This window comes from Topomyia yanbarensis, chromosome 2 (genome assembly GCF_030247195.1).
Source record: "Topomyia yanbarensis strain Yona2022 chromosome 2, ASM3024719v1, whole genome shotgun sequence".
In the NCBI taxonomy this organism is placed as follows: Eukaryota; Metazoa; Arthropoda; class Insecta; order Diptera; family Culicidae; genus Topomyia; species Topomyia yanbarensis.
The window spans coordinates 179,161,920-179,177,889 of NC_080671.1; the positions used below are offsets into that span (position 1 = coordinate 179,161,920).

The 15,970-nt window shown below is 35.2% G+C and overlaps 1 protein-coding gene across 9 annotated transcripts in view; it reads right to left on the minus strand.

The window, feature by feature from the left end:
- Positions 1–15,970, minus strand: part of LOC131682267 (aquaporin AQPAe.a) — a 176,597-nt gene that overhangs the window by 19,207 nt on the left and 141,420 nt on the right. For all 9 annotated transcript variants that reach the window (XM_058963632.1, XM_058963629.1, XM_058963628.1 and 6 more), the window contains one exon: positions 9,480–9,623. In XM_058963632.1, coding sequence (XP_058819615.1) covers positions 9,480–9,623 — 144 coding nt within the window. The remainder of the gene's footprint in view (positions 1–9,479; positions 9,624–15,970) is intronic.

Genomic DNA, 15,970 nt, shown 5'->3' on the forward strand with positions numbered 1-15,970 from the left:
CTACATCGCAAAAGATTGTGTTAGTGTTAGGTATTAACCAGTAAAACAATATATTTTTCACGCGTAGTTTATTTACATCAGAGCGAAGTATTCTTTTTATAGTAGTAAAACAATTACTTACAAACCCTGTGTCATGCTGCACTGGATTGAAATTGAGTGCAAATATCAATTTTAAAATGAATTATGGTGAAAAAACACATTCTAATTTCTGTCTAAGTCTTAAAACTGTCCTGTGACCAACAGTATACGTTAAAAACAGTTATTAATGAGAAATAATTGACAAAAAAAGCGTGAGGGGGTCCATAATACGCAAAGGGTCCATTATAGGCATACAAACCCTATATTTTGGCCACTAAAACTACAATAAATTCTCGATCCAATAAAACCTGGTACATCAAAATTGGTTGAAATTTGACCGAGTTAGAGCCGATTAAAGTACAAAAGTTAATGAGAAAAACTATACTAGTACCGCAAAGGTTTTAACTTTTATTCTTACTATCTGCAACCAACTTCTCGGCTATTCATTAATAAGAATATTGCTTTTGATATGACACACTCAGTCATCTTCCCGAAAGTAGTGTTCAGATTCACTTTAAACTAGAGTTAAGGAAAGTGGGGGAAAACCGGAAGCACACGTTTCGTGCGGGCATTCTAACTATCTTAAACCGATTCTCCGGATGATTCTTATATAAGAATTAATACATTTAATCAGTCGCGTTTAGCCTCTTTCTGAAATGTAGAACTACATTTAACGTCACAGTTGAGTTATGAGATGAATGTTGGTAAAACGAATACACACGCTTCATGCGCCGATAATTCTAACTATATTCAATCAAGCCTTTTATACATAAGAAATACTACTTTGGGGTAAAACGGTTAAGAGTTACTACTTTAGACAGGTATGTCCAAACACGCCACGGCACCGCGTGCTGCATTTTACCACCGCAACCGAGTGTATTGAAATGAGCACCCCAAGCCAGTGCTCGATGCGAAGCACCGATGCACGATAAACGAAGCACCTGTGTCGGTGGCGGTGTTAAATTTTCGATCCGGTGCTTAGATGCTTCGCAAAACACTCGGGTCGGGTGCTTTAAAATTTCTGAAGCACCGGAGCCGAGCGCTTTCAACTTCGGATAACACCTCGGAAACTCTTTAACTTTGCACCCGTATCAAAGCGAGAATGTTTAAGCCCGCTAGCATATGCACAAAAAGAAAGAAAAAAAGATTTTTCGGTGCGACGGAATAAAAGAGAACAGCAAATATACTTCTATTATCACGGCAGTTTGATTTTTAGTTAGGTATGTAATTATAAAATATCCAAAATCGATGCAAGTATAAATCGCGGATGGTGGATTTTTTTTAATTTTGCGTCTTGGAAATACTAGTCAACGAAAATTCTATTTCTTTATCTTCTTGCAAATGTATATCTAATTAAAAGCAAAAGATATGAACTTTGCCATCGATAAACATCTTTTTATTTTTTTATGATCCCAATCTATACGGATAACGCACATATGGTGCTTAGCTCAATTTGAATCTATTCCTATTGCCGCCATTTGGAGCACACGTTTCGAATTTTCGATCAATCAATCACAAGTATTTCACAGTATTTGGATTATTTTTATTATACGAACCTTTGTTACCAATTTTTAGACATTCTAACTATTGCTGGTCGTAATAATAAAGTATTGAGTCATTTCATGTCGCAAACTCTATTACAATATTTAGCTAAAATAATGATGAACTGCCTCATAGTGCTTTTTAGGCTGACAAAATGGAGACACTGAAAAAATCTGTTTATCCGGTTACCAGGTTGATTTGAAAAAAAAAGAATTAATTTCAATTAGAATGTCAAATTACAGTACTAATTTTATCATTGCGGTTAATAAAACGTATTTTCAGAGGAGCTAATCTCATATAAAATTGTGGTCCTTCGCTAAAACAAGGTCATGTATAAGGTGATCATATTTCGCAAATATTTTATATTCATTCCAAGCACCCCGTCATGGTAAATTAAAAGGGAGGGAGGCTTTGCTTTACTCTAATGCAACTGGAATTGTAGCAAGTTGTAGCAAGTTACCTACTGCAGAGAACTTCAATTTTCAAAAAAAAAACCTGAAACACGTTATCGTACACACCTAGAAAAAATAGTGTAAATTTACGTCTCCTGACCCTGACATATACGAGCATCAAAAATGCCTTAGTTTTACGTTTGATTTTAATTTTACATAACGTTTAATTTCGTAAATCATGTAATTTTACTCCACATACAGCGTTTGTTCTGAATGGTAGGAAGTGTAATTTTATGTCATTGCGCATGTAAAGTATATGTTTCATGTAAAATTAAACGGCACACGGTAATATTCCGTCAATTACGGTTTGTTGAATAGTGTCAAGTTTGCAATTACGTCAACGATAAAATTCAGATTTTTTTGGTGTGTATGTAAAGGCGTAAGGGCACAATCGAGGTGCGCCCATACGATTTATTTCCGCTTTATACGTCATTACCAGTGCCATAACAAAACTTTTAACACAGCACAATGCATAGAAATGAATTTTGGCCGGACTTCATTACTTTTCTGGCACATCCAACGGCGTCCCTGTGTTGACATGCCGTTTGGTTCGCTGTACTTATAGAGCATTAATTTAGAAAACGTTATCATAAATATCGCTAGCTAGTGTCCTAGTCCTTATCAGTTGTTCGATAGTTATACTATATAAGCTATTTTCATTAATCCGCATGTAAGCTCAATAAAACAAAGACAAATTTAGTTGACAAGATGGTAAGTGATCACCCAAACCACATTCTAAAGTGATACAGTTTGAAGTCTGAAGACTAGATTTTTGTCTTGCTATATTCTGCATTTTTAATAATTGAACCGATACCTTGTCCTTTTTATATCTATTCTGCTTTAAGGTATAAAAAAGCTTCAAATGGGTTTTTACAATTTGATCGGCAAAATTTAATTTCTGCATGCATTTTAGATACATAAAATTTTATTTGACTATCTAAAGAGATTTCAATTCTTGCACAGTATAGTGGGTGTGTAGACTTACCAGTCATAGAGGGTATAACTGTACTGGAAACAGTGATCGATGTAAGGATATGCGATGATTTTTGCTGATACGGTCGGGCATCTATCATCGACATAACTTTTTATAGTCCGTCGGAGATGGCAAACAAGAGTTGAAAAGTTTGTGAAAACTAAAAGCATACTGACCACCAGACCATCCAGTACAATATTGGTCAATGAAGTTATGCTTTGTGTAAGCACTACGCACAGGAAGAGACTCCTCTCACTTAAACGTTGAGAAGTTAGCTAAAGCATGTAACACCACAACACCAACGAAAAGCTCATTAATTTACTTTATTTTTTTAGTAGTTGAAAAATTAATTGGCTTACACCAGAAAATCGAATAACAGACAAATGATTTCCCGGATAATGCGACCTGTAATGCATTAGATACACCTTAAGTTTGTTTGAGAATTCATGCACAAATAGCTATACAAAACTGAAATATATCATGAACCCGTTAACAATATATTATATAAATGAAAAGCAACTGAAAAGACAAATCACACCTTGGAATTTTACAAATTGAATAGAGCCAAATTGATACATTTACATTCAACATATTTTATTTTAGATTCGATTACCCGGAGTAAGATTTTTTAAATCCCCGGATATTCGAATCTGACCTGTTTATTATTTGGAATAAATTTCCCTTATTCCACAGCAAAACAAAAAAAATTATATGTGCATACTTTGCATCAATAAGATGTGAACAACGTTCTTAAGAAATGATACTTGAATTTGGCTTGGTTAGTCAATAGACCATCGGTATAATTTGTGTTGGGTTTGTGTAAGTCATAGAAATTTAAACGCGTATGTAAATCATATGTTCCCACGCGAGTTGACTTTATTCGCTTGCGTATTATCATATGATAAGTTGTTTCTTTTTACTTTCACTGTAAATTTTGACAAATGAACAGTATATTTGATTGAATTTATTAGAATGACAAAATAGGATGATTTGCATTGAACAAAAACCAAGATCTAAAAATTGCAATACAAACTAGTTGGACCCACTCACATTTGCCCGAAACGTAGACTGAAAATATTGGTCCTAAAGTTTTTGTTTAATTCATACACGGCACTCATGAAGTCATTTGATGGTAGCTGAAGCCGCAACTTTAGAAATTTTACTAAAATACTACAATTTCATGTTTGATTTTACCTATGCGGAAACCAAAGAGAATTTCCACAGATTTTAAATATTGATCTTTCTACCTAGAGTTAAAAACTAAAATGTTTTCTCAATCAGTAACATATTCACTTTCCAGACTGATTGCTGGAAACATAATTTCTTTTTGAAGTTATGACTAAAGCTGAATACTTTACTGGATACTTAACGACCTTGACTTATACTACTTTTTCAGAAATCATATTTTTTTAATTTTATAATGACGGGACATTATTTTGAGCATTTCGAGACAAATGAAAAATACAACCGTCAAACTGGGAACTTGCAACACTTCTGACTTCCTTTGTTAATGTAAATTTAGCAACGGTAATAATAATTTTAACAATTTGGAGTCAAAAGTCTTAAAATTATGCAAAACATATGAAAGGTGTTGACCGAATAAAAATATTTAAAATCAATATTTTTTTCTATCACGCATTCTTATTTGGATTTCAATTCAATTTAGGCGCATATGTATTTCCATACCTGAATAAAATTTTCAAACTGAGCTATTTAGTACTAAGTAGCGGCAAACTTTGATACTTTAATCTTTCAATGATACTTTTAGTAATACGAATGTGGAGGTTACAATCCAATCGCTATTAATCGTTAAATAGTTAGTCCCAATATTAATTTTTTTTTGTTTTTAGAAGAGAATTTTCTCTTATTTTTAAAGAATTCAAATGACCGGGCGATATTTAAATTTCAAAGTGCAGAAGCATCTTTTTAATTTTGATACTGAATAAAGGTCAGTTATGGCCTTCAAACGTAATACTCGGACTGAGGTTGTTTGATGTAACAGTTGGCTAAGATGTACAATTCGACTCCAGTACCAACGCCAATTTAAATCCCTTCGTTCATCTATTTATAATTCCTACTTGCATACCTACTTAATCCTTCCTTACTGTATAATGCATTACAGATTCTTCATAAAGTACCAAGCTCGTTCATGCATATGAACACACCAAATAGCAATAGCGCGGCGATAATCGCTACCGAAATATAAGCTGCCGTGTTTTACGAATAAACACTCGGTACGGTGCCTGCCGATGTCAGAAACACCTCGGTTGCGGTGCCTGCCGATGTGAGATGCACCTCGGTTACGGTGCCTACCGAAGTCAGAAACACTCGGGTCGGTGCTTTGCCGAAGCAACGAGCACGGTGGTTAAATATCATGCGCTGGCACCGACACCGTTGCCTTGGTATCGACGACCGGTGTCTGCTGTTGAGCACCGGTACGGCGTGCCAACTTCAATCCTCTTGGTGGCGTGTTTATTGGTAGAAGTGCCCACCGTGCAGCACCGTTCGGTGCTTTTGCCATGCCTGACTTTAGATATTCAGCTTGTTCCCGCAATGAAAACCTGGTTTAACTTCAAACTTAAACTACGGCAAGAATAAGGATAAAACGGGTTCACACATTTCGTGCGGATATTCTGACTATCTGCAATCGATTTCTCGGACCTTTTTACATAAGCAATACAACTCATTAACCACATTCAGACTCTTTCTGAAGTATATTGCCACGTCGAAATTCTCTCTTGCGTTTTGGGAAGAATTGGGTTAAAAAATCTATCTACATTTTTTGTTTGTTTTTTTTTTTATTTAGCCTACTTCTGATACAGTGAGTAAAGTTAAACTAAAAACTCAACCCAAATCTCCCTGGTTTAAAACGGTTTATGCAGACAACCCTATAGAATTTCTATAGAATCTTTAGACTTTTTGCTTACGAAACACGATCTATGGCTGTCCGTATTCAGCTTTCTTCCACGTTATATAGCCAGTAATAAAAAAATCGCAAGCAAAAAGAAGAATAAGGATAAAACAAACATGATACAGTATTTTACAATTCTTTTAAATACCCGCAATTGATTCCGCAGACATTTTTACACAAGGAGTACATAATTTCGATAATCGAACTGAGCCTTCTCTAAAAATTCCACAGTCACAGTCTGCGGGCAGCTTTAGTTTCAGACAATATGGTCCAACCGATATTCGCAGTAGAAACTAGAGGAACTGTTCATTGTTATTAGTTCTAAGCATAAGCATAAGCATAAGAGTTCATTGTTATTAGTTCTTTTTATTTACTCTTGCCGGAAAGAAATTTGGGTGAAGCGAATTGAACTAAATGACAAGTCCAGTCTTCCAGTCTTCCAGTTTTGCAGTCTTCCAGTGTTCCAGTCTTGCAGTCTTCCAGTCTTCGAGTCTTCCAGTCTTCCAGTCTTCCAATCTTCCAATCTTCAAATCTTCCAATCTTCCAATCTTCCAGTTTTCCAGTCTTCCAGTCTTCTAGTCTTCCAGTCTTCCCATCTCCAGTCTTCCAGTCTTCCCGTCTCCAGTCTTCCAGTCTTCCAGTTTTCCAGTTTTCCAGTCTTCCTAATGTCTTCCAGTCTTCCAGTTTTCCAGTCTTCATGTCTTCCAGTCTTCCAGTCTTCCAATCTTCCAGTTTTCCAGTTTTCCAGTCTTCCAGTCATGCAGTCTTCCAGTGTTCCAGTCTTGCAGTCTTCCAGTCTTCGAGTCTTCCAGTCTTCCAGTCTTCCAGTATTCCAGTATTCCAATCTTCCAATCTTCCAATCTTCCAATCTTCCAATCTTCCAGTTTTCCAGTCTTCCAGTCTTGCAGTCTTCAAGTCTTCCAGTCTTCAAGTCCTAATGTCTTCCAGTCTTCCAATCTTCCAGTTTTCCAGTCTTCCAGTCTTCATGTCTTCATGTCTTCTAGTCTTCCAATCTTCCAGTTTTCCAGTCTTCAAGTCTTCAAGTGTTCAAGTCTTCAAGTCTTCAAGTCTTCAAGTGTTCAAGTCTTCAAGTCTTCAAGTCTTCAAGTCTTCAAGTCTTCAAGTCTTCAAGTCTTCAAGTCTTCAAGTCTTCAAGTCTTCAAGTCTTCAAGTCTTCAAGTCTTCAAGTCTTCAAGTCTTCAAGTCTTCAAGTCTTCAAGTCTTCAAGTCTTCAAGTCTTCAAGTCTTCAAGTCTTCAAGTCTTCAAGTCTTCCAGTCTTCCAGTCTTCCAGTCTTCCAGTCTTAAATATTTACCAAATTCGTTACTTATATTTTTTCATGTATCAGGCTACTAGCTGTTAGGAAATAGGATTCTGAGATGATTATGACTTTCATTGGTTTAGTTTTTGATAAAAATACACTGAACAAAAATTCAGGTTGGTCAAGGCAAAGTTTTTTTTTTCAAATCACTTTTTTTCCTTGAAAGTGTCCAACTGGAATTTTTGACGGTAGGTAGGGAACATAATTACCTATCTTAGAACAAAATTTCATCCAAATCAAAGATGGTTTTTTTGTGAATCGACTTTAAATTTTTACAATCGATTTTTTTTAGTGTAGGAGTCGATGAAGATATTTTTCAATATTTTTATTCAAAAATTTGATAAATTTTGTGAAAATCACTGCTACAACATTTTTTTAGGGTTTGTCATTTTTAGACTATAGCCATTTGAAAACAAATGGTAAAAAAGTTTGATCTTTTGACAGTCTAGATCATTTTTCGAAAAACAAAGTATGAAAAGTGGCTTTTCGTGACAAATTTCTCATGTACAAAAAGTTTCATTCAAATCTGCGAGAGTGCTGCCAACATTTGTTCGAGTTGGCGCAGTTACAGAATGCTATTGAAATGATGCAGTATAATGTACAAAAATTTCGATCAATTCGCTTCACCCAAATTTCTAAAGAATTCGCACCAAAGGATTTTTTTATACTCTTTTCCTTCCTTAAGCAAACTGAATAAATCAGAGTTATCTAAAGCTCCAGTAAAAATTCTTAATCTTCATAGTGAAAATAATTTTAACCACATATAACATTTAGAAAGCAATGGCATATCGTAGCCACATAAAAGCATACGGTCTTTAAAACGATCCCTATTTTTACCCTATTCTAAAGCTAAAAAAATCATGAATTGTTATTTTGAGGATCCCACATTCCCACAAAAAAAGCATCTTTTGAAGATGCAAAAATGAAAATGGATCTAACGGCCAATTTCTTCATTTGGATGGAAACTGTTTTTCGCTGAGAACCAGTTTTCATCTAACTGGTTTTCAGCAAAAACTGGGTTTCATCCAGTAAAGAAATTGCCGTAAATAATTTTAATCCATTATTTTTGCTCTGAAGGAAAGGCTTCAGCTGCGATTCCTATATCAGTCTTTGACGAATTCTTACGAATCTGTGAAGTGAATGAGCTATAGCGATCAATTTAGTTTACAGGGTATATCTAGATTTCAGATTGCCTCTTAGAATAGTGAAAGCACAAATTGCCTCCCTCTTATGAAAAGTATAATGTAAAACCACAATCCATTAGAAGGGAATCTAACCATAAAACAACGACGTCTAAAGTTGATTGACTCGCAGTCAGCCGCAGAATTCTTTCCCAGTGCAATCTCTTAATCAGCAATAACGAATGCCCACAGCTCTTCGAAACGCAATTCTGACGAGTTAAAAGTTTAAAGATTATCGTGATTCAGTGCCCCATTACAGTGAAACCATCACTTCGATTAAGTAGCTCACATAAGTTTCATTTGACTGGCCCAATAATGATAAAGCGTTTTTTCCCGTCTGTTTTCCACTGACTAAATGGCAACAGTAGATGATTGGTCTTGATTTCGATTGTTTTCCACGTACCTGCCGTCATAAGTCATGCTCATGTTGTGTAAGGTATCAAGAGGGAATACAACGAAGGAGCCACCCTTTATTGAAGCAGATACAATTAGCTCTGTACCTGTCAGATTCTTTATTGCTGTTTTTATTTGCTTCTTCAGTATTACCCACTTTACTGAAAAATTTGACAAAATGATTTAAATTTGAATTTGACGCGTGGTGACCTCTATGAATACCGCGTCAAATCACCCCTAGATACCGAGGTCATATAGCAACAGGCGACGCCATCTGATTAAAATACCGAATCGTGAGAAAAATTCTAGCCCAACACTATAACCATTACTGACTGACACACGGTGCCTACGCTTTGTACCGAATGATGGTTTGAAGCTCCCATATGGAATGTGTGAGCAACATTGATTCAATTCGAAAGATTAAGTTGTTTATCTGTGATCGCAGTTATTGTTTCTAACAAAAGCTATTACACGCTAGTAACGTCCAGACCAGAGGTTCGATCGTTTGCTTTTGAGTAAGTTCGATGGTTGTATTACAAAGAAAGATTGAACGAAAGATTATCGAAGAACATTACTTTAAAATATTATAAAAAATAGCCCATAAACATAATGATACAGTTTGCACCTACCTTAATAAGTGCAGCACCTGCGATCGCTCCCACACATTGCGACACGATGTAGAAGGCTCCCTTTAGTATGCTGATGTCGGCCGTTACCATTAGACCAATTGTAACCGCCGGGTTGATGTGGCAGCCGCTCACGTGGCCGAACGCCTGGGGAGTAGCAGAGAAGCGAGAATAGTATGTAAATTATATTAATAATTGCCCCGTGACGATCGGATTACAATTTGTTTATGCGTGTTTTGAAATTGTGTTGATAATTTGATTGTGTTTTGTGTAATGAGGAGAATGGTAGAAATTAAGATTTTCGTTACACCTATGGTCGGTTCACGTGTTCTTGTAGAATGCTTAATAATCTTCTTGTGAAAATGCTATTAATCTTAGCCAGGAATTAATGATGAATTGTATACTAAAAGACGCTTGACTAATCTAGTAATAAATTGCTATCTGACGACAAGTTAATCATAAGCTACCATAAAAGGTTAAGTCATCGCCGATATGGGCTAGGTTTAAGGATAGTTTAGGCAAAAATAACTAAACGATAATTAATATTAGACGTACATAATTTGGGTGGCCCATTAGATAAATTTTGAATCATTAGCAATATCGTCACAAAATACACGATGTGTCTGGTAGAAAATATTTAGACAAAAAATATTTAGACAAAAAAAAATTTAGACAAAAAAATCAGTATCGCTAAACTAATCACTAATCGTAAGCTAAGATGCTCCTCTTTCATCTGAGCATAACGTTGAAATGTTCTATCGGAGGAGTCCAAACTCCCGAAGCCTCCTCCTGGATCCGCCGCTGATTTAAAGTGTTTCAGCGTTGACACATAGCAACTCAAGTTCGAAGATGACTTTTAAATATTTATTTTAAATGCAAAAAAATGGAGGTTGGCTTCCAAATGGAGGTAGTAAGATTATTAAAGATTATAAAATTTTGTGCTTCCAAAAAATGACATGACATAATTTTTAATCAATTGATGCATTCAGATTTGTTCGAAATTCAAAGTTCTTTGCAAATTTTGTGTATTTTCATGGATTTCAAATAAAGAAAAATCTAAAACCTAGTTCTGTTTAAATGCATTGGTATATAAACCGTACATTATGGTATTGAATTCCAAGCTACATTTTTGCGTTCATTAAAACAATTGAGAGAATATAAAATTAAGCTATTCCAGAAAATATAGCCTGGAACTAATGCATCAATTAGAGTACAAAATATCAAATCAAGAGTTATAGTGATTCTATGCATGTATCCGACATTGTTCAACGCCCATAAAAATTTATTGGACCATAGGATCTACAAATAGCGATTAGGCAAGTCAAATTGTTCCCACTTTACTACATCGATTTGTTTTAACACTTTTTATTATTACTTGGTATAGGGAAGTTTATTATAAATATTTATTATTACTTTTTACATAGAAACATACTTTCTATGTAAAAAGTAATATTTAATATTGATAATAAATTTCCCTACACCCTATACACAAATTTCTCTTTCCCGATGGTGAATATAGACATAAAATCGAGTAGCTTTCGGTAAGTTTGTATCCTTTAAGTATTCCGATTGCTAAGCAAAACGACATAAAACGAATACACTATTCATAATCTCGAACGACAGTCGACAGCAATAAATCTATCGAGCAATTACGTTCGACTCGAGTCGTTCTCGAGTTCGATTGTTTTGGTTCTATAATGCCAATACTTTTCGACAATCTAGTACTTCTTCGAACGAACTCGAACGAAATGGTCGATTCGACAGAATTTTTATCAAATCGAGATGGATAATGCCACCCCAGGACTCAAAGGTAGAAAGAGTAGAGAGTAAACCTCCTTAAGTTAACCTGTGGTCATTTTTTTCTATTCACTCGTGTCAGCCAACAATACCTCATTCAATGTTGGTCGTGTTCTGTTTCATATACGTACTGATTTTCAACGAGAACGATCAACGACTAAACTAACTATATTTGACAGGAAATATTGTTCAATGCAAACTAATAAACAAAATTGAGTAGAATAAATTAAAACAAGAATAGTTTGAACAATTACTAATAAACATAACTGAATCTTTTTATTTTCGGATAAACCATTCCTCGCCAAAGTTCAATCACACGTCTCTAAAGTTCAACGACAATCACAAAGCAGAAAAAACGATCAACATGTCGTGTATATCAATTTCAAAGGTTCTAAATGATTGATAGCATGATTCAGAGGGATTAATGAGGCCAGGTAAAATTGAATTGCTTCGTTGGCTATACTGAGTATAATTTTAGATTCGGATGCAGGTTCCAGTTGAGTCGAGCTAAAGAGAAAAAGGAAACTTCCTGTGGAATGCAAACCTGTTCCACGTGAAATTAGCGCCCAATACCTGGTGGGATTCCCGATTGAATCAGGTTGTTTACATGCGATCCACAGAAACCAAGGTGACGCAGCATGTTCCTTAGCACAAGCACTCCAGAATTGAAAACGATGCGATTAATTTATAGTTGTGGCTGGTGCGCATTAAAACATTTCTATTGCGCGTCCAAATCATTTATAGGTGAAGCCCACTGAGGTTATTCGAGGTTACTTATGAATATTTACGAACGACTGGAAAACAATTTTTTTAGGTAGGCTATCAAATGTTTCATGATCGGATAAACACAGATTATTGAAACGGTTTAACCGAACTTATTTACGGAAGTGTTGAGTATAAATCAGAAACACCAGCTCAGACATCGTCTGAACTTGAACTCCGTATTAAAATTGCTATTACTACCACGGAGCAGTCGAAGCCCTTCAATCGCTGTGCGCTAACTAATTATTAGACAAATCAACACCAAATCTTCCAATATCCGCTCATTATTGAGGAAGGGAAAAAACCTGTCCGTATGCTTGGGGCCAGTAGGCCATACGTGGCACACTTCCAATTTAAACCTAAATCTCCATCGAAAATTGACCCATCACATATTAGCAAACATGAGACGATCTTAAGATGTTGTTGATCAGCAAGTGCGGCTGCAAATCGTTCAATGGAAAATGGCTCACTCAGTATGAGTCATTAAAAGTGGTGCGCAGCCGCTGCCGCTGCTAAGTGAATGGAACATTTATTGCAATCATCGTACAGGTAGTATGTTGGTACTAAGATTGTTCGTATCCAAAAATGTTGCTTTCATGGTTTACACAGTTTCTAGTGGGTTTTTTGTTTGTTTTACCTACAAGGATATTGACGGTTGTTGGTTTTGTCTCTCTCAAAGGTTTAGATATTCAATGCCATCAAATTGTAAACGATTTTGTTTGACTTTACAAAGTATTACATATACATTTGTAGAAAGTATTAACATGCTCTTTAAAATGACTAAACAATTTTATACATGTTGATAGGTTAATCTTCCGGAAGTCATGCTAGTGCACTGAATGCTACAGGTTAAGAAATTGAAAAAAATCATGACGCACTTGTTCTAAAACCTCGATGTAAGTTGAGTAAATCTTTTACGATTATTGGATAACGAAATAAAATTTCTACAATAATTCGAAAATCGTATGTTTGCGACTGTGTTCCGGCATAGGTTAATTCCGAACCATATGCTTTTTGGCAATATAGGATCAAACTTCATAGACTTTTTCACGTTACGCATACGGACGTTTGACGTATATACTTGAAGGAATCTTTGCTCAAATAAAGGAATCGGACCGAACGCATGGTATGCAGAATAGACTGGTTCAATTTTTGACTTTTACCTCCACCAGGCTCTACTAATTCCTTTTATGGCCCTTAGTAATTGTGCAAATTTTGGTACCGATCGATTGTGTCTACGGACCCTCCAAAAAATTCAAAGTTTATAAGGAAATTAGTATGGAAAATCGGTTAAAATTGAAAATAAATTATTTAAAAATCACCTCTTCAATCAATTCATGAGAACACTATATATTTTTAAAGGTATTCTACTACTGAACACATTCGTGGAACATTGTAAGTTTGTGAAAATTCGCGGAGAAAAATTATTAACTAAAGAAGCAGCACTCTTGCAAAAATACTAAAAAGAGCTACGCAACTCACCATGACAAATCATTAGATATTTTCTCTTGGCTCAGGAAGAGTTTGACTTTGAAGATCCTTATGCACATTTACTACATTGCTTTAGTAAATGTTGGGTCGCTGAATCCGAATTGTATCAAACATTAAAAAATCGATTTTATCCTCCTAACAGTGTGATATAGCCTGAAGTTCAGATTCATCCTATTTACAAACAGAAAAAAATTTAAATTATGAAAAATCCAAAATAACATTTTGAGGCTTTGTCCAGCTAGAAGACACTGTGCGTCTGCACGCTGCAATAAGCCGTAGACGCTTTGGTTTTTGGGCAGCTTTGGGTATTGCCTTATACACTGTTAAACCGTGTACGAATTGTACGTTTACGGGTTTCAGTACAGTGTCACGGGATGTTTTGAACAGTGAGTGAGTGAGGTGGTTTTGGATTGAGATCAATACTACAGCGTGCGACGCACAGAAGAGTAACTGGGGTCGAATCCTGGCCAAAAGTGTTTATTTGCTGCTGTTATTATGCCTTAATGGGAATTAAAAATTGACAATATCTAGTTTTTGGAACAATTTGGCATCCATCCACCTACCAGTGCTGAGGTCAATACCCTTTCGAATAGTACTAATTTCGAAGTGATCTTTGTTTTGTAATACTGTCTCAGCAGCTTTGCCAAATCTCTCAGTATAATGTAACTTTTTTATCATTCGAATTTGGAGTAAAATGGTAAAAAAAATTAAAGCTGGTGCAATACACAGCAACACTACTCTTTTCAGTTGTTTTTAAGCTGAGGTTGTACAAATAGTTGTGACCAATTACATTTGTTACCATATTGTCATATTATCAAATCATATTGAAAAACCCCTTAAAATATTACCATTTTGAATCCATGTAAAATGTCCATAATTTTAGACATATTCCTTATTTTGCCACATTATGCAGAACGCTCTTAGGTTACATACCAAAATATAAAAAAAAATAAAAATCGAAAAAGAAATATTTTGGTTATTGGCCAGGAATTTGTTCTAGTTACTCCTCTGTGCGACGTCAGAAAAAATAATTTATTTTAATGTTTGTGTTTGCGTTGCATTGACAATGTTTTCGGTGGTTTGTAGGTACGTAGGGTGATTAGTAGACTGGTTCAATTTTTGACTTTTAGCTCCACCAAGCTCTACTGATTCCTTTTATGGCCCTTAGTAATTGTGCAAATTTTGGTACCGATCGGTTGTGTCTACGGACCCTCCAAAAATTTCAAAGTTTATATGGAAGTTTGTATGGAAAATCGGTTAACATTGAAAGTAAATTCTTAAAAAATCACCTCATCAATCGATTAATCAGAACACTATATATTTCTAAAGGTATTCTTCTACTGAACACATTCGGGGAATATTGCAAGCTTATGAAAATTCGCTGAGAAAAGTTATTAACTAAAGAAGCAGCATTATCTTAAAACAAGTGGATTTTATTATTAATCATAACAACCCTGTTTGAATAGTTTATCTGCCATACGCGAGAGCTGGGTGGCTAGTCTAGTTTACACTTGTATAACGATGTAGCTATTCAAACGGGGTTGCTATGGTTACTAATAAAATCCACTTGTTTTGAAGTCATACTGCTTCTTTAGGTAACAACTTTTCTCAACGAATTTTCATAAACTTGCAATGTTCCCTGAATGTGTTCAGTAGAAGAATACCTTTAGTGTTCTGATTAATTGATTGATGAGGTGATTTTTTACAGCTAAGGAATCTGACAACATTCCTCTGTAGTTATTTCTAAAGCACGGGCGGACTCAAAGGAATTCGCGCCTACAGAAATGCGAGAGTTAGTTGGAAATTTGGCGGGGCTAGAAGACTTAATTATGTTAGAGCAGTTTTGCTTTTGATTTGATTTCAAAAATTTGCGAGATAATCTATAGCGATTACACGGTGCTACAGTGATTTTGTACTTTTCAAGTGACCTAGTATAAGTTATAGATCTCATCAAACGGAACACAAAATGATGCATGAGAAATGTTGTGTACCTTCAAAATCTCGTTTTATAGCATGAAAAACATTTTTCGGGACTTTCCGTACTAAATAAATTTTTACGCGGCCATTTTTCAATTGGTTTCAATTCGTTGAATGCTCTGGAAAGATGACAAAATAACCTTTCCAACGGTATACTACGCTAAGTTCTTTTAATAAAAATACTATGCAATTTTGCGACAATGATATGAAAACAACAATTATTTTAGGATTTTTAATGAAAATTATCTAAATTGCTCGATATTTTTCTATAGAAGCGTCTATGTTTCAATAGATAGATAGAGAGAATATTTAATTCCGCATATAACGAACTGTTTATCATAAAAATCGGTTGAAAAACGGCAGATTTAATTTTTTACTAAATTCCAAACATGTTCGTATGAAGTCTTAAGGGGTTAGCGAGGAATTATCGCGCACTATAGGATTTCATAACTGTGTTTTCCGTTATT